We start from the raw sequence: 19,851 nt of genomic DNA, 5'->3' as shown, positions 1-19,851 counted from the left end.
GATTAGAAGTGATGACCTGGAAGGGCCCCTCTGGATCCGAAACGATCCTCGCACTTTCCCTGCACAGCCCGATTCTGAAAACAAACTTCTAAGGGGCTCCATGGAAAGGGGAGGCAGGGCCCCGCCAACCTACCTCCAACGGTTCCACCTGTAACCCCAGAAGAGAAGTTTCCCATAGTATGAGAATTTGTCAATCTGGTTGCGGCTGACGACACATGGACCAAACTGGCGGCAGCGGGCATGGAATTAAATAAAGACTGCAATACTGAAGAGCCTGCCACCGAGCTGAGGTTGGCCTGCAGGGACATGGGGCCCAGGGGAAACTGGGATCCAGTGGTGAAAGTGTTGAGGAAAGGATGGTGCGCCGACACGGAAGAAGCAGGGTGGCCGGCCGCAGAGGCCGTGCTGGACAGGCCTTTGCCGTTGAGGAGGCCCCCCGGAGGTACAGCAGCAGCGGCAGATATGAAGAGGTTGTGGCCATTCTTAAACTCTACCTCCCGGTCCCGCCCTTTGCCAGCCTTGCCAATGTGCTGCAGGGAGCCTTTGTCGGGGACCCCCCCCAGCTGCAGGCCCATGTCAAGCACCTCTTTACTTCTGCCTCCGGCCCTCGGCAACTCTTCCCCCTTCATACTGCCCAGGCCGTCCAGCTGCCTCTTGTTCAGAAAAGGGTTGGCGTCTGAGGCGTCTTTGCTCCGCTGTGCTTGAAAACCCAGAGGGGAGCTTAGGCCGGCCGCCTCGGTGGTCTTGTGAGAAAGAGAAGCACCATCGTGAAAGCTGTGTAAACTCATGTCAGCAGCAGACAGGCCCCCGGTGTAGGAGAATCCATTGGAGGAGTTTGTGTTGGGGCTGAGACCATCCGACCCTGACAAGGAACTGGGGAAGCTCTTCCTTGTGTGCACAGAGATCTTGGCGTCAATGGCCATTGTGTCCTCGGAGGACGGCCGGAAGGCAAACAGGGAATTCTGGCTCAGGGACGAAGCTGCCTGTAAGGGACTGTCGGATGTTTTGGTAAGGTTGATGTCTGATATTGGTGAAAAAGTAGACTTCCATTTACTACTGTTTATGCCTTCAGTCAACTGGGTTTGCTTCCTTCCTGTAAGGCCACCACCTGGTTGAGAAAAAGAACCAAAAATAAATCCCAGTTCAATCAATCATCTGTTTGGGGACAGTTCAGAAGGGGAAAAGGTCAGGTTTATTTGAAGGAAGGTCAGCACTTTGACAGCTGTGGGAGTGAACCCCCACATAACTCTTGCAGGTCTGCTTTGAGAAGGCCTAAGGCTTAAGCAACCCAGCAAACTGAACAAAAGAGAAAAGATGGCAAAGAATTTAAGAACTAACTGGCACAGGGCAGCTCATCCCTAAGAAGTCTAGGAAAAGACTACGAGAAATGCAGAAAGCAGCATCTCGACAGTCAAGACTGTGGGCCATCAAGAACTATGAGAAACAGTGTAAGTAAAAATTCAATGGGCAGAGGGGAAAAAAAAGGCACTTTCCATCAGGTGCCCAAAAATGTTTTCTCCCCATGATGGCTAAATAGATGCAAAGAATAAGAAAGTGCCGCTACCCTAACTGCTAACATTTCAGTGACCATGAATGCTTCAAAATCACTGTGAACTTCACACTGGTGAAAGTTTAGTCACAAGGGAAAGGTGAAAGGGTTACAGCTCACATGAAACTGAATTATGATGGGTCATTCCATTGGAAGAAAGAACAAAAAGTCTCCACAGAAGCATGGGAACTGTAAACCCCAAGGGGTGGGGGGAGAGGACGCGTGCAGGTGGTCCTTTGAGGAAGTACTGCTGGGATCAGAGGGCAACACAAAGCCTACCTGGGCAAGCTTCAGTTCAGGAAGGTCTGAAGTCTATTATCAATCAGCTGGAGCTAGCAGGAAATATCAAACACTGGGACATTCAATAGTTTATTTACTTACCATTTTCTGTTTTCTGGGGAGACTTGCTCTCTAACGAGATTGTTGCAATTTTCCTTTCAATCCTAAGAAGGTAAAAGGAAATGGGTTACTAGATAACAAAGCTTCTTAAACCATGATTTGTAACCCATGTGGTCATGTAAATGTGGGGGTCACAAAAAATTTGCCAACAGTAAAAGATATGAAATATTCCACCAAGACTTCATTCTTTATGCAACAATAAACAAGCACATCATCTCATTTTTGTGTTTGCTTTCATCTTTAATAAAAGGTAAAATTATACAAATACTGAAGAACTGTTTTAAAATATATTTCTTGGAGCAGCTAGGAGGGGCAGTGGATAGAGCACCAGCCGTGAAGTCAGGAGGACCCGAGTTCAAATCTTATCTCGGACACTTAATACTTCCTGGATATGAGACCCTGGGCAAGTCACTTAACTCCAATTGTCTCAGCAAAAAAAAAAAAAAAAAAAAAAAAAAAAGTCTTTCTTGATGTTTTATTATCAGCAAATGTGTGATTTGTACACCTACTTTATACAACTATAAAACCAGGGTTGCATGAAAGGGATCACAAGTGGAAAAAACTTAAGAATCCCGATTCTATATAACTGCTTATGATATCCCACCATAAGTAAAGGCACTTTATGACTCTAGGAATATTTTATGTGTTACTTAAGCAGATTGGTCAAAGCAGTACTTTTCTACAAAAAGGATACCTGAAAGCACTAGGTACAAAGATAAGCTCCATTACTCATATAAAATAATTTAGATAATTCACATCACCTCAATGCTCTCTTTTCTAAAATGAGTTTAACAATTAAAATGCCCTCATTGAGCATCCTATATCAAAAACTAATTAATTAATTAAATCCTGGGACCTGCCTGGCCCATAAAAGAGGTCAGTTCCTAAGTGTAATGAAATTAAATTTTCTGTCACTCTTGAGTTTGCCACCTGTTTCCTACAAAATGCATATACCAATTTTGAAAAAGAAAAAACTTTGAATGACATATTAGAGGATGGAGAATTAGGAATAACTTTTTTTTTTAAAGATACATACTCTTATCAATGACTTCTTTGATGCCTAAACCAGGTAGTGGAAACTCTGTCAGCAATTTTTAAAGTGAAGTCCTCAAATTCCTATTTCCAAGGTTCTTTCTGAGGGTTGTAAGGTCAAGACTATTTTCACTATAAAATTGTTATTTTCCTATTAAAATATGCCTCCTTTGAAGTCTTCATATGCTACAAGATTGAATGCAGAAGCAGATGAAAAGATTGTCACCTATTAAGCTAGACATTAAATAAATTTGCAAAAACATGTAAAATGTTTTTCTCTTAAATTATGTATTCTGAAAAATTGATATTTTGTTAAAGTCCTATTTACCTTAAAAGGCAATAGGCTTATTATTATTTTAAAATTTTATCAGGTCTAATTTCTAATATGGCAATAATACTAAATAGAATCCACATAAATGGAAGCTTTTTGGACTCAACAGTTTTTTTGTTTTGTTTTTTAAAGAATGATATGAACATTTTAGTCACTTTAGTTAATTAACTTTAGTTAATTCAAAACTACTTCCAAATTTATTCTGATTCACAGTTCTACTAGTACCGCAAATTAATATAGCTATCTTTCCATAATCTCAACATTGACTTCCCATCTTTGCAAATTTCCTGAATGTTGGGGTGACACCAGGGGAATTTAAAGATTTTTACTGATATTTTCTGGGGGTTTTAACACCAGAACTTCTCCCAGCATCACTCCTTCCCATTCCAGAGGGCCATTTTTAAAGAAAGAGGAAGAGGGGGAAAAAATAAAAAGACTTAAAATACCACACCCATAGAAACCCAACTTCCCTAAAAGAGTTGGGGGGTGGGGAAAAGAATATTTGTTCTTTTCAACTTGGCAACAATCATCTTGATTTTGTTTAGTGATTATTTTTTATTCATATTGCATTGCTGGATGATTTTGCTTGCTTTCCTCTTAATCGGGCCATACAAATTTACGATGTTTTCTCTGTCTCCATTTGTTATTTTGTAGAAAAATTTTCCATTAGATTATTGTACCAAAACTTATTCAATGAACAGCAAATTCATGGGCACCGATATGATTTCAAACTATTGGCTCCCACACAAAGCCCTATAGTTAGAGCTAGTCTGGCACAAGAAAAGGATGAAAATGTTATAGACATTTCGGGGATATGCCTAGTGGAGGGGAATTTATAGGTCTGAGAGCATGACCAGTTCAGTTATTTTGCCATATTTCAAAAGTGATTTCCAAAATGGCTGCATCTATTCATAACTAAACTAATGTTGACAATTCCAATCTTTTGTCATCTTTGATTATTGGGGGATGAGGGGATACCATAAGATTTTTTTTCCATGTAGCTACTAATAGCATCTCTGTTCATATCCTTTAATACCTAGGGGGGGGAATGGTTTTTCAGGATTATGTATGTACATATTGTATCTATGCCTGATATTTTTTACTCATTCAGCTGCTTTCTATTCTTATCCTAAACACCTCAAGTTTGTTTGAGCAGGAGTTTCTCAATTTTAAAAAAAAAGAATAATCTTTAAGGTCCTATATCCATTCTGATCCTATCGTGAAACACAGTGTTAATCTAAGACTTTGCCCTGCCACACTATGTGCTAATTTCCCAGTTTTTATCAAATAGGGAATTTTTTTCCCCCTAACAAGTGTTGATTTGAATCTACTGTTTCTTGTTTCTAGTCTATTCCACCTATTTACATTTAAACACTAAATGGTTTTGATGACAGCTTTATAATCTAGTTTGAGATATCAAAGTACATTTCTACTTTCATCCCTATTTTTTCCCATTAGATATTCCAGATCTTTTATTTCTTGAAAAATATTTTACTGTTAAAATTACCAAATCTTTCTCAAGAGAGTTTAGTCTTACAATAAAAGTGCTAATTTCTGCTGCTGTTGAGTTTATTTTGAGCCTATAATACGGCTGAAGCTATGGTTTAGAGTTGTATCTTTATTAATTGCCTAGTTTTCCATATAAACCATTACCTGGGGGGAGCAAGATGGTACAGTGGATAGAGCACCACCATGGAGTCATTAGGATTTGAGTTCAAATCCAACTTCAGCTATATTACTTCTTAGTTATGTGATCCAGCGTAAGTCACTTAACCCCAACTGCTTTGCCAAAAAAGAAATTATCTGAACAGCTCCCTTTGTCTAACTTTGTACCTTTTAAATTAATCCTTATGTATTACTATTGCTATCATTTCAAACTATATCAAATAAAAAGGAGACTAGGCATCCATGTTTTATTCTTGATTTTACATATTTATGATTTTTTTTAAGTTTTCTTTACTACCCATATGATTCATGGAGTTTCAGTATAAAGGTTACAGTTTATCAATGGCTTTTTGTGCATTAATTTGGGATGATCATGTGGTACTAGAGTTTTTATTTTCAACATAATTATATTGCTTTTCCTAAAGCTAAAGTGTTCCTATAAGTAAATCTGACTTTGTCAATATGATGTTGAGTAAGATCCTATACTTTAATGAGATTTTTATTTAAATTTTTTGAATCAATATTCCAATAAACCAGCAGTGAAGCTCAAGTAAAAAATTTATTCACAGCAGTATCTTATGTCACTAGGCAAATATCTCATGGATCTCATAAAAAGCCCATAAGCAAAGTGTTGTTATTATCAGATTATTTCTGGGGAATTGATCAAGTCATACAAGTAGTCAGTATCTGAGGGTAGTTTTGGACTGGGGTCTCCAGACCTAGTGCTCTGAGCATTATGGTATCACTTGACCATAAAAGTAAATGAGGGCCCCTGTGGGGCAAAAATTGGAAACCATACATAAGCTATGGGGTTTTTTCCTTTATTTTAATAAATTTTTATCAAATTTTATTTTAACCTAAAGTTCATAAGCCACGTGTTTAATAATTCAGTTCTAAAAAGCTCTTCTTTGATTTAAAAACTTTCCTGGTTAAGATATTTGGGCTATTATTTGTCTCACAAAAGTAATCTGAGTCCTTTGTCAAATTTATATTGTATTTATGTAGTATTCATGAAAATAGAATTTTTGAAAGAATTCTCTTGGGTTCTATATGTTAGATTTTGCTAGAGTTAGTTCTATATCATTGTTTTGAGATGAAATATATGGTATTAGTTTAGGTATTTAATACTTTTGATAGAATTTCTCTATTTCTTTTGTGTTATCATATCCAAAGGAGGTCATTGATAAGTCACTATATACACCAAAATATTTATAGCAACATTTTCTGTAGTAGAAAACAAAATAGATGATAATGGATTGGAGAATGGCTCCGAAACAAATATGGTGATTTGCAACAATCAAAAGTGAATGCTTGAAAAATTACAAAGAACTAGCATGATTTGAAAGAAAAGATATGAGAAGATCTAACTCCTTTAAAGACCTAAGTGGTGTTCAAATACGGTATATTACAGATGTTTTCAGAATTTTTCAATGTAACTGATTTTGCTGATTGTTCTTTCTTCATTCTATGAGATGATTCTCTGGAAGGAAAGGGGAAATGGAGTAAAATTCTGATGATAATATAGCAACAAAAATTTGTTTTAAATTAAATTAATGTATTTTTAAAAAATGTTTTTAGAAAGAAGTATTCTTACATTAATTGTTACACGACCACTGAATTTTAGACAAAGTCTGAGTATGAGTATGAAAATTAGTAACCAAAGCCAGCAAAGCCTTCCTAGAAATTACCTTTCCTACCTCTATATGGGGTGTTAATTATAAATACTAATTAGAAAATTAATTGATCTTACTGAAAAGTTTGTCAATGAATCCCCTTAAAGAAGAAGTTAAGGTCTTACCTTCCTAAAAACCAAACATTTCAGGATATAATAGATAAGGTAAAATGTATACTAAACTTGGAACCAAGTGATCTAAGTAACAATCTTAATTTAGGTCTTATTCTACTTAATACAATGGTGTTGAAAAAAACTGAAACAAAGTAAAAATTTTAAATTTATTGACAAGATTTAAACCATATAACATTTCACATTAAAAACTTAATAGGTCTTCTTTGCTGCAATCTCATTTTACACAATTTGGAAATGAGTTAACAAGAAGTTTTTAAAATGTCACTTTTATTTTTAATTTTTTGTTATTTATCGTTGTTCAACTAACAATATTTATGATTTATGTTCTCGCTCTTTTCCCACCCCACCAAGGGGTATAAGGAAAAACAAAATCTTTTAGCAAATACAGTCACTGGCCATGTCCATAAATGTATGTCTTGTGCTTAACACTTAACACTTGTGTGCATCCTTACCGCCCCCACTCTCACACACTCTCTCTCTCTCTCTCACACTCACACACACACACACACACACACACACACACACACACACACACACACACACTCTCTTATATTTGTGTGTATACTCCATGGTGTATATAGATACACCAATGTGTTTTTTTTTTTAAATGAACAAAAAAACTTTCCATCCTTCACCATCAAACTAGCCAACAAGCAAAATAATCATACGTAGTAAAGCAATTAATTCCCATAGCGGCCACGTCCAAAAGTCAGGCTTATTCTATACCCTGAGTCTGTTGCCTCTCAATCAAGAGGTGAGCAGCACATTTCATCAATGTTTCTGGAGTGATGGATAGTCATTGGGCTAATTAGAATCTTAAGTTTTTCAAAATTGTTTTGCCACTTGATGATGCTGTTGTATTACTTGTTCTTCTGTTTCTGGTAATTTCAAAATGCACCAATTCATACAAGTCTTTCTCTGATACTATCTGTTGTCATTTTTTGAGATGCAAGAATATCCCATTACATTCATTTATCATAATTTATTATTCAGCCACATCCCAAATAAAAGGTACTCTTTTTGTTCAGTTCCTTTTAAGTACCAAAAAGGGATAAGTGTGTATATATATATATATATATATATATATATATATATATATATATATATATATATATATATATATATATATATATATATATAAATATATTTTGTATATGAGTCCCTTTCCTCTTTCTTTGATCTCTTTGGGGTAAAGGCCTACGGAGATATCACAGGGTTAATAGACATGCAGTTTAGTTGCTCGTGGAGCACAGCTCCAAAATAATTTTAAGATTAGCCATAAACTTTTTATGTGATTTTATCAAGTGGATTCTTAGGATACGGTGATATTTATCACTTTCTTGGAAAAATCTCCTAAACTGTCTTGATATATTAGCATGGTCTTACAAGATGTTACTGAATTCTGTTTCTCTTCAGGAATTTTAGTCCTTCTATCAATGCTTACCAGCGATTTCCATTCTCTCAAAAAGGACAAGACTTCTAGGCCCACTGAAATAAAATTTAAACATCCCCAAAACACTGCATTGTAGGCTGGATGCTTTACAATATTATTGAGGTGTCGAGATTAGAATGCCTGCTCTGAAATTCTCACCATGATTTTGATATAGCCTTGAACAACAAATGGAGCTTCATTCATCAATAAACTGCTTTTCCAGTCTTTAGGACTCTAGTCTTTGTACTGTTTTAATTATGACAATATTCCTTCTTATAAAAATGAAGTAGCTAAGTTTTTTTCTAGTCTTCTCACTTGTCTTCCCGTTTCAAGAAGCTTTCCTCACACTGTAGAAGAATTGCTAACAATCCCTGTTGCCACTTGGCAGCTCTGCTGACTCATGCTTATTCTCTGTATTGAATTAGGCTGTCTTGCAGGAAGTCCTTGGTGCCATGTTATGTTTATGACCCCACTTTCCTTTGTGCTTCATTGTGACTGACGCTGTTTCACCATGTACTTGAATGATTCTTGAAACGCTTGATGTTCCCACACCAAAAGCCGCTGAAATACCTCTAAGAGTCAGTGAAGTGTGCTCTTTAAGAGCTACAAATTTTGCACGTTTCCTTGGAGTAACATCCATTCTTAAAAACAATAGAATTAAAAACACAACAAAAGAGAGCAATGAAATATGTGCATATAATATAAAATCTAGTATTCAAGTGCTGCTGTTGTACTAGAATACACATTATAGCTAATCACTGCTGTTACAAAATGGAAAATTATACTTTATCAAGCAAATTTATAAGTCACTGTTCCCTTATTACCCTATGAGGTTTCCCAGTCAAATGAGATGTTGGCCCACATAAACCCACTTCTGATATTCTGTAATTCCCAATATTAAAAAGGTTACTGATGATTAGAAAAAATGTATATAGTTTTATTCTTCTATATCAGTGGTTCCCAAAGTATTGTTCACAAGAGTCCTTTAGGAACTACCAGTTCTGTACTCAAGATAGCTTACTAAAGGAATAATCCTACCAAGCCCACTTATGGGAAAAGTTCAGCCCAATAAGTTAATCAACAAGTGGTTTGTAGTTCTAGTTCATCAAAGACTATTTACCTAATGCAGTTAAGAGATGGATCACTGGAGGGAGTGGTCACAAGTAGTATTAATGAGTCCCATTTACCCAAAACATTATGGTTTGTAAAGGGCTTTTTAAAAAAATCAACAAACAACCCCTTGATTTAGTTAGTGCTACAGCATTATGACAATCATCAAACCACTTCAAAAATTAGAAAACCAAAGTACCTTTAGTCATATAGCTAGTAAGTATCAAAGTGCACATGGAAGAGTCTTTAGAAATGCTTATTTGATTATACATACTTGTATCTTTCAAGTACCATGTCTCTCCATAATTTCTGGCCACTGGGCTTTTCCATTATCATCAAATGAAAATAAATTTCTAGAGAAAAACTCAAGAGGAACACATGAGCAGTATGTCCTGGGTGTCTGATATGAACTCCTGGTGGGGAAAAAAGTCAAGCTTCCCCTACATAGCACTACCTCAAAATACAAGCCACAGGCAGTCAGTGCCACAAGGAGACGACCCAGGTGAAAGCGACACTGTGTTCCTGGCTCACCTGATACTGTTGTGCTCATCTTCAGATCCTTGCTCTTCATCCGAGGTCAGGGGCGAGTAATGAGCCCCGTTCGTCTGGATCAAGGGCTTCTCCTTTTTCAGCACAGGAGGCTGGTCGTTGTCCTGGTAAGGAATAGGAGAGTTCTTCAGGGAGTTTTCAGGGGAGGAAATGGCTGTTATTTCTAAAGGTTGATTAATGTTATTGACCTAGGGATCAAAAACAAAACACACACCACAAAAACCCAATTAAATGAATTCTTCAAACAGATCATGTGACCAAAACATGACTGTCACGTTACATTTTAATATCACCTCTGAAAAGGTGCCTTCAAGCTCCTCTCACAACAAAGTGCTGAGCTTAAAAGTGGGTAAAGAAAAAGGAGTGATATGACACAGCAGAAAAAGGACTATGTCTTAAAACTGGAAAATGAGGATGGGATCCCAGCATTGACAGGAACAATCTGACTCTCAGTAAATCAGTTAATCTCTCAAAGTCTCAAATGACACACCTGAAAAATGAAAGGATAAGACAAAGTGATCTCTTAGACAAGTTCCTTATCAACCATTTTATCAACAGGGATGTATAAATGGTAAATGATTGGGTTAGAACACAAGGAAGGCCAATGCTTCCTGGCCTGTAAGGTCCCCATTGGTTCTAAAATGGCTATTCTGAGTAAGAATCAAGGCCACTGGTTCCACAGCAGGAATGCCCCAAGGGAGAATTCTGATTTCCTGACACAATTCCTAGCCCAACTTTTGTGCACTTGGAACATCCAGGGTTCTTTTCCCTATGACACACCCATCAGTGACAAACAAAAACAACACATTTCTGGTAGCAGAAACACTCTCAAAATGATAGGTTTGTGGCTATCATTTCACCACAATTTACTATCAATGTTAAGCTGCTCTAGGAAATTTTTCAACCCCCTAAAATCAGTGTTTGGATCCACAGCAGCAATATGGACAAAAACAAGGTATGTATTTGTGGAAGGTCAGGACAGTCCTAAATAACAACAATATCAAAAGGTCACAGTGAGAACCTGAGCTTCAAAACTTGAAAGCCATGGGGAAAGTCAGCCCCTTGTTTTCAATGAGTTAGTGTCTGGCTATAAATATGGGATAGAAAAGAGGATCTCAAGTAGTCCTCTCTCACACAGATGAGTCCACAGCAAAGCCTCTTTTTCTTACCATAGAGTTGATGTTGAGAGGTGAGCCTGAAGACTGGGTAAAAAGGCCTGCCACAGATGGTAAGGGCTTGCGCTTGGGAGATACCGCTGAATTCACACTGGGGTTCCCTGTGGAAGACCGCTTCCTTCTGCCCCTCTTCTTGCCCTCCTGCACACAAGCCTGTCCACAATCTGGGCGAATGCTAGTGGTCAGAGGGCTGTGTTTGTTGGAAGGAGACTGCTTCAGGTTCCCTGTATTGGTCGAGATTGTAAAGAGGATTCTTCTCTTGACTTCACTTTCAGGATCTGAAAAGCCTGAATCTAGTGGAAGATCCCCCTTGTTACCTTCAGAAAACAATTTTGTAGTATCCGAGTACTGCAAAATCCCCATCATGCTTTGAGAAGCTCCATTGAGGCGTGGGCTGACAGCAAGTGGATGGGCTGGAGAGTTCTGGCCAGAGTTCCGGGACTGCATCATGAGTAAAGAAGGATGCTGGGGCGTAGAACTCCGGGACCCCACTGAATTAAAGAGGCTCCCTGAATTGGAGGAATCATCTAGGGCTGCCTGCTCAGCACCATGGTTAAGATGGGCTGGGCTACTGGAAAGTGTGCCATTGACTGCCAAGGAGCCACTATAAGAAAAACCTGTTGGAGACATGGATTATCATGGCAATATAACACAAAACTGTGTGCACCATTTTTGAATTATAGGTAATACCCAAAGTTCCAGACAAAAAACATAAAAACCTCACTCTTGATATTTCATCCACCTGTTCAAAATATATCACCATAAGCTCTTGATATAGATTTGAAGAGAGGGTTTCTTAGCAGAGGATCCAGAACTTAAAAAATTTCTTTTGATAACATTTTCAATCTAATTGGTGTCCTTTATATTTCTATATGCTTTATGTATTTAAAAACATTCAGAGGAGTACACAGGCTTTACCGAACTGAGCTACCTTAGAGAGATAACATGGTAAGTAGCAAAGGCCCAGAATTTAAGTCACCTGCATGAACTCAAAAATAGACAAGAAAACTGAGGCCTAGGAAGCTAGGATTTGAAGCCAGGCCCTCTGTTACAAGTTCCCTAAGTGCTGCCCCAGCATCAGGCCTTGAGGACCTTGTGAGATCCCACCCAACCCAGATCTATGAGCCTGTGACGTAGGTGTGGCCACTAAGTGTGCAAGATCAGGCAGGTATGCTGGCAAACATGAGATAAAATAGCTGAGTGATCCTAGGGAAGTAAGTCTCTGTCTTACTCTTGGACCAAGTCGTAGAGGTGGCCTGCAAAGAAAATTTCCTCACAAGGGAGTTCCTAATCTTAATAAAATCATAGGTCTCTTTCTCAGACCCAAGAACAAAAAGCCCCGTAACAATACTTGGCCTAATGTCACGTTTCTGTAGAATCAGTGATCAACTCTACCATTGTTATTCTGGAAAAGGAATTCCTGAGACAATTAAAAGATGTTAAAAGAACAAGCTAGTAAAGGTGTCTGAAGAGACCTAGGGTCAGAGCAGAAAAGTTACATAAAAATGGATTCTTATAAAATTTTGACAAATGATAATTAATTCAGTGGTTTCACTTAAATGTGAGTGAAGGCTTCCATTACTAAAGGTTAAGTCCAGGCGTTTCGCAGAGCACTGTTGTCCCTGGTTCTCTGACATATTGAGGATGCCTCAGGTACAGGCAATAGCCTGACTCAGCCAAAAAGAATTTCCCCATTCACTGAATTTTCAGATCTGCTATAGTAGCCAAGGAAAAGCATGAATTGTCCAGATGGCTCCTCTGCCATATTCTTTCCCTTTTGGGCTATGACATTGTGCCTGGAGTCAAAGCTGCCCTCGGAGCAGAAGGGGGGCCTCTCTCATGGTCCTGCACTGTGATCAGTGACACCAAGGTCACTGAAGCCACAAAGCCCCCAGAGCTGAGACCCACAGGAGACGCCAGGGAATGGGTGCAGGGAGCAAACAGGAGAGACTGCAGCCACAGGCTGACTCTTTCTGGAGCCACAACATGAAGAGGCTTTCTAAGTTTAGATTTTAGAGCTTGCCTATAGGAAAAATGGTTAATAATAAATGATAAACAAAAATGCCAGCCTTACTGACAATTGTTTTTATCTATCAATATAAATGAGTATGCCGGGAGACTATTCTCACTGCTGAGTGTATATACAACAAACCTAACTAAATTAAAATGATATTCAAATGTGGGAAACTACAAGTACACGTAAAATCAATACAACATAAAGCTAAACAAAATAAAAATATAGAGAGACACACATAGAGGAAAAGACAGATGGTGGGGTGGAGGGGAAGAGAAGGAGAGAGACAAGTAGAAACACACACACACACACACACACACACACACACACACACACACACACACACACACACACACACACACACACACTGCCAGTAACCCAGAAAATCATCAGGGACACAGGAACACAGATTTAGGGAACAACAGATGGTGAGAAAGATTTTTGTTCACTATGAAACAAATTCCTGCAGGTGGAATATAAAGAATAAGCAAAGGAAAAACTGATGACTTTTAAAAATTGAGAGAAAAAAAGTGTATATATAAAATTTCTCTGCACAAAATATGTAAGACTCAAATGCAGAGGTGATAAGACAACAGTAAATTGACCCCAGACCCAAATCAAAACCAAAGATGTACTAAGACCACAGGAGAGCAATTCAGAAGTAAAATCCCAGATTAGGCTTGGGCTCAGTGATAGTAGTGAAGCCAAGGCATCACCTGATAGAATGACCATACCTGAGGTAGCCAAAGCAAGGGACTTGTTTCCTACAGCACTGTTCATACCATTATGGGAATTAGCACCAAACTGTTTTTCAAGTGTTGCTGAAGTAGACTCTCGATTCTGATGAACTGGACTAGGTGTGTTCCTCTGTGGAGGAAATGAACCCACCTTGTAATTGAGGCAAGCTACACATATCAAACATCCACTTTATTTACCAAAAATACTTAAAAATTATGTGTACTACTGGATAAGAGCTTAACAACACAGAACTGAGCACCACACAGGAGTCAGAAAAGGTACTGCAAAGCTAGAATTAACTGTTAATGGAAATCAAAAGATACAAAACTTTGCTATCCAGTCTTCCTTCCCCAAAAAAGGAAACTGTTAATTCAACTATATACAACAAGAAAGGGTATGGGTGAGTGAGGAGATTAATTTTCAATTAACATATAGGGGCTTAAAAAAACATTTGTAATCCAAGCACATGAGCCACCAAAATGAAAAAAAGAAAGAATGCAACCCACATAGCAGTAACCATAAAAACCTCGGACATGTCAGTTATAAAATATAATCAGAACTTAGAACTACCAATATCCTAAAGACTTACATTATTGACTAGGGTATTTAAAATAAAAAAAAAAAAAAAAAAAAAAAAAAAAAGGCTCTTGGATCCTATATACTTTTTAAAAAAAACTTTTAACATTCAATAAATTCACAGTTTAAAAAATAAGAAAAAAAAAGCCATGATCAGATACCACTGCATTTTCATGCCTAAAAATGAGAATCACAAAAGAAATTCAAGCCTATCCCTGGTTTACTAGGGATTGTGTGTGACTTAGAAAAGCCTCTCATTGAAGAGCTAATCCAATTCCAATTGATCAATGATGGACAGAATCAGCTATACCCAGAAAAGGAACACTGGGAAATGAGTGTAAACTGTGAGCATTTTTGTTTTTGTTTTTCTTCCCAGATTATTTTTACTTTCAGAATACCATTCTTCCTTTGCAACAACAACAACAACAACAACAAGAAAATTCGGTTCTGCACATATATATTGTACCTAGGATATACTATAAGATATTTAATATGTATGGGAATGCCTGCCATCTGGGGAGGGGGTGGAGGGAAGGAGGGGAAAAATTCGGAACAGAAGGGAGTACAAGGGATAATGTTGTAAAAAAAAAAAAAAAAAAAAATTACCTATGCATATGTACTGTCAAAAAAAAAAAGTTATAATTATAAAATTAAAAAAAAAAGAAAAGCCTCTCATTAATAGGATTTCTATAATATGAAACTCCAACTAACTTTTCCCTGCAATGAAGTTCTCTGTGTAAAAATTTTCCAGTGATGCTGAAAGGCTGAGTTATATATACACCATGATCTCAGATTAATTTAAGTTGCATGTCTCTCAGTAGACTAGAGAATGACAAAGGAGACCTGGATAGAGTGAAGCAGGGCAAAGGAGTTGAAAAAGGAAGATAATCAAGCCAATAAAAGAGCATGAAATGTAGATAAATAGACCTTGTCCTCCATAACTAGCATGAGAAGTCTCCCTTGTAGGAAGATATTTCTAAGAACCCCACAGGATGAGAAGGTTGGAACTGGATAAAAGGAGTATTTGGAAAATCCCAAGATGGTCCCCCAAACCTTCTACTCACCACTTTCTCCGCACGGCTAGGCAACACTACACTGGCCAATGGGATACTGACAGGAAGTTTATTGGGCTGTACTGTGCTGAGAGGAATACTGATAGGTAGGCTGGTGATTGTTTCCCCATTGCTGGCATAGGCTCTCTCTTTTAAAACCTGTAAAAGAATGATTTTTAAAAAATAATTATTAAAAAAAAAAAAATCTCTAAAAGAATAAAACTAAATCAAATACTAAGACTCAGGCCAAAGCATTACAGTTTTCATGATTACAACTTTATAAAGTGTGGAGTCTGCAGCAGATTTAGTTCCAACATTTCACCTTTTTAATTTTTTAAAAAAATTATTTCCTTTCACATTTTTGGTTCTTCAAAAGAGTTTTACTTAAAATCTGTAAAATATTCTCTAGACCAGTAGTTCTGAAACTAGGAACTTGAAAAAGAGGTCAATGAGATCAAAACTATTTCCACAATTACATATTTTAATTTCTAACATATAGTAAATATTGATAACTTTGAACAAGAAATATTAAAAGGGCTCATGAGATCTGAAAGTTGAGAACCACTGCTTTAGGCATACCAATTACTAAAGTATCATGTTAATTTAGGCAGTATCATTAGTTTTTGTTGCATTGGCACTGCATAGTCACAATCAAAAAGTACAAGTGTGCTTTTGCTAGTTTGACTCCCAATGTTTTATATATTTTGTAGCTATTTAAAATTTTTTTTCTCCTATATTTTTCAATAAATAGAAGTACTGCCAATGCTTGTGAGTTTATTGTACTTTGCTGAAGCTATTAATTCTCAATTATTTTTCTTTGCTGATAACACCATTAGGAATTTTAAAATAGAGAAAAATGAGAATAGATCACATCAGGAAGAATCCAAAAGCTGAATAATACTCAGTGAAAATATAAATTGCCTCAAAAGAACTTTCTATTTGACAAGAATTATTCGGAAAACTAGAAAACAATCTGGAAGAAATTAGGTTTAGATCAATACCTTTTCTCATATACCACATTTCAGAATTTGTCTCTTTAAAAAGGATCTACAACCTACAATATATTGGGAACTAACACAAACATAAAATTTTAAAAACCTTTCCCCAATAAATAATGGTCAAAAGCTATGAACAAAAACATTCTCAAAAGAATTACAATTATGAAAAGAAAGCTAACAATTACTAACTAAGAATTACTAACAAAAGAAATAAATGCAAATAAAAATAGGTCTGAGGTTTCACCTCATTTCCAGCAAGTTAGCAAAGATGATGAAAAGTATGGAAATGTTAGAAGGTTGCGGAAAGATGGGCACACTAACATGCTACTAGTAGAGTTGCATCAATGTACCCAACTATTCTGGAAAAAATGTTGGGATAACACTCTTTGATTCAGAAATCAAAAATTTGATTTAGAAAGTGCTAGGCATACATCCCTGAATAGAAGCAAAGAAATAGAAACAAAACAGATGCCCACTGACTGGGGAAAGGCTAAACAAACCATAGTATGTATCATTGCACCATAAGAAATGAACAGGAATACATAAGGAAATACAAGATGTATAAATAGACTTATGTGGACTGATGTAAAGAAGTAAACAAAATCTAGAAAATATACACAACTAGAACAATGGAAATGGAAATAGAAGAACAAAATTAGCATAATGAAAGATGCAAAATTATAAATGATGAAGCTGGGCCCTAAAAAAGATTTGAAATGGCACTTCCTGCGTCTTCTAAATGGGGGGGTTGGGATCTATGAAAGTAGATCAATAAATGAAGCATCAGACATTTTGATCCCCCTACTCCTTTTTGTATTCTTTATAAGGGATTAAAATCGTAGGTGATGTAAAAATAAATGTTATAAACAGAAATTTTACTGAAAAACAAAATCAGATAGGCAGGGACTTAAGCAGCCAACAACATTCACTATTCCTCTAACAAAATGGAGGCCTCTCCTCAGCAATGGAGGAGGTCCTGTCAGAAGCCATGACCTATTCTGGGCTGACGCCCACTCTTGCCCAGATCCTCACCTTGTCACTGCTCTTCTCTCCTGCAATCTGTAAGGCCGAGGGGGAGGAAGGCCGAGTTTCCTGAGGGCTCAGCTTTAGGCCATTTGACAGACCAGCACTCTGATATGTCAGGCCATTCTCTTTTGCATGTTCAGTTCTGGAATGAAGAAGCACCAGGTTCATGTCTGGTCCCAATGCCGGCTCAGGCCAATCCTGAGGTCGCCCTCCCTGGGCACTGCTTTAGTAACTCCTCCTCAGTTCCCTCTGCACGATGGGTTACCATTCACCCCAGAAGCACGGAAACACCCTGAGGCAAGGGCCTGTTTCATCCTGGTATCCCCAAGAACTAGCAGAATGCAAGCACAGAGGAGGTACATAAGGAAAGCAGGGGGATGCCTACCAAATGATCCATAGGCTCCAAAGTTCCTCGGAAGAAAAGTAAGCTTAAAGCTTGAATTCTCTAGCTACATATGCACACATCAGGAAGCCTAAATCACCCTGCTTTGTTTCCCCTCTTTCAATCTCGCCCTGACAACCCAAAACACATTTTTGCTCACCTGTGGTGTATTTCATTAGTTGTAGCTTTTCCATGGACTACATGATCCTGATTCAAGTGTCTCCTTAGGGCTAACTTAGCAGGGGAAAACCTGGTGTAATCAGGTAAGGATAAACTTGACAATTTGTCTGCCTTCTGTCTGTTGTTATGAATGGGGGTGCAAGGAACTATTTCTTGGTCCAGGTGGGAGGTCAGATACTGTGGAGTGTTTTGTTTGGAAGAAGGTCGACTAAGCATACTATGAATCTCATACGTGGTTGCATGGCCATTCATAGAAAGTTCGGGGCTCATGCTACTGATGTGGGGTAAAGACAACTTGGAGCACTCGAGCTCCAGCTGGAACCTGGCAGGGTCAGTCTCCAGCTCCCGGCTGAAGCTGCTTTTACTTCGCAGGTGGACGGACAGAGCCTCATCTGCTGGCGCGTAGGATTTCAGCTGCAGTAGCTCCTGCTGCCTTTGGCTTTTCTCAAGCTCCACAATGCTGATCTTTACAACAAAGAGGATCAAGGGAGACACAATGAAAGGCAGTGCCTAGAAGTCCCCCTGCCACCCCAAACCTCCCCAAGACATTTCTCTGTAGCAGCTTCTAGAGCAAAGCCACTGCACACAAAGCATAGGGCTAAATATAGGCTATACCTCAACATCAGGCAATAGGCATGTGGACACTCAAAATTACACTGCAGTTGGAAAAATGTTTGCTATGAAAATAATACATTTCTTTCATTTCAGCTAAGTTTTATTCATTACAATTACATTTGCTTATCTTAATTCTGAAATGATTAATAAAAATGAAATCAAATAAAAGCAAAACCAGCCCATTCAAAACCTCAGGTAATTGAACAGTTTTATAACTTTCCTAAAAATGCCTATGAGCTAAGTTGTGCTAATATTCTCCCTTGACAAATGTGAAAACCAAGGCTAAGAAGACACAACTTGTCCATCACATGGCTAGAAATTTGTTTTCATTTAGCATTATAAAGTTTGAAATGTTTCTTTGACAGCTAGTATCTCATTTCACCCTTCCAAGAGCCCAGGGAGGTAGCTAGCATAATAATCATCTGTTTTTAAGAGGGAAAATCTGAGGATAGGAAAGTTCATCTATTTGCCCAAGGATAGAAAGTTGGCTAAGGGTCTGACATGGGATTCAAAACTTCTTGTCGTAAGTACAGTTCCCTGTGCACTATATTCCACCTACATTTATAGTAGACAAGTCTTCCAAATTCATAATTAAAAAGAATTCACATGTCTGAAAAACATGTTTTATACAATATAATCACTAAAAAAGGCCTAAACTTATAACCACATGAAAACCAACTGAAGCCAAACCAAAGAACAAACATTGTATTCATTTATGCTACCATTTACTAAGCCATATATTCAGATGCTCTGAAGAGCTTTCACGGTATTCCAACAACAGAAAATGCCAGAAAACCAGTCTAAATGAATATACTGGATTCTCCCTATGCTGGCACCTGCTTCCTATGAATCCTCACAGCAGACCAATGTGGACAAGGCAGTGGATCAGATAGGACAATGACAGATTGCAGCAGTGTAAACTTTCCTGCTTTTCTTGACATTGCTGAATTAAGAAAATAAGGCTATTGCTAGGTATGATCCCATAATAAATGAGATGCTTAACAATACTAATGATATTTCAGGATTACTTTCTGATAAAGTGAAATGAAAAATATGCTAAGAACATGATTCAGACCTGGGATAACTAACTGGAGATAAATAAACCTTATTACAGTCATAGAATGCCAGCCTAATCCCAAAATCAAGAGATCAATTCATTTTGACACCCTCAGGCATTCCAAATACTGCCTGTGTTCTGGGATTTCACTATTCAGCCTCTTG

At 37.7% G+C, this 19,851-nt stretch overlaps 1 protein-coding gene across 8 annotated transcripts in view; it reads right to left on the bottom strand.

Moving 5' to 3' along the window:
- The window catches only part of DOT1L (DOT1 like histone lysine methyltransferase), a 111,415-nt gene that overhangs the window by 11,159 nt on the left and 80,405 nt on the right, over window positions 1-19,851 (bottom strand). For 5 of the 8 annotated variants that reach the window (XM_074303874.1, XM_074303930.1, XM_074303923.1 and 2 more), the window contains 8 exons: window positions 17,996-18,480; window positions 17,460-17,595; window positions 15,442-15,588; window positions 13,798-13,930; window positions 11,044-11,666; window positions 9,857-10,062; window positions 1,931-1,992; window positions 134-1,108 (listed from right to left, as the gene is read on the bottom strand). In XM_074303874.1, the coding sequence (XP_074159975.1) occupies window positions 134-1,108; window positions 1,931-1,992; window positions 9,857-10,062; window positions 11,044-11,666; window positions 13,798-13,930; window positions 15,442-15,588; window positions 17,460-17,595; window positions 17,996-18,480 (2,767 nt within the window). The remainder of the gene's footprint in view (window positions 1-133; window positions 1,109-1,930; window positions 1,993-9,856; window positions 10,063-11,043; window positions 11,667-13,797; window positions 13,931-15,441; window positions 15,589-17,459; window positions 17,596-17,995; window positions 18,481-19,851) is intronic. The other 3 variants (XM_074303893.1, XM_074303913.1, XM_074303883.1) reach the window with 3 other exon arrangements.

This window comes from Sminthopsis crassicaudata, chromosome 1 (assembly GCF_048593235.1).
Source record: "Sminthopsis crassicaudata isolate SCR6 chromosome 1, ASM4859323v1, whole genome shotgun sequence".
Classification (NCBI taxonomy): Eukaryota; Metazoa; Chordata; class Mammalia; order Dasyuromorphia; family Dasyuridae; genus Sminthopsis; species Sminthopsis crassicaudata.
Note: the sequence above shows the minus strand (reverse complement) of the source record. Positions and strands in the feature narration are given on the sequence as shown.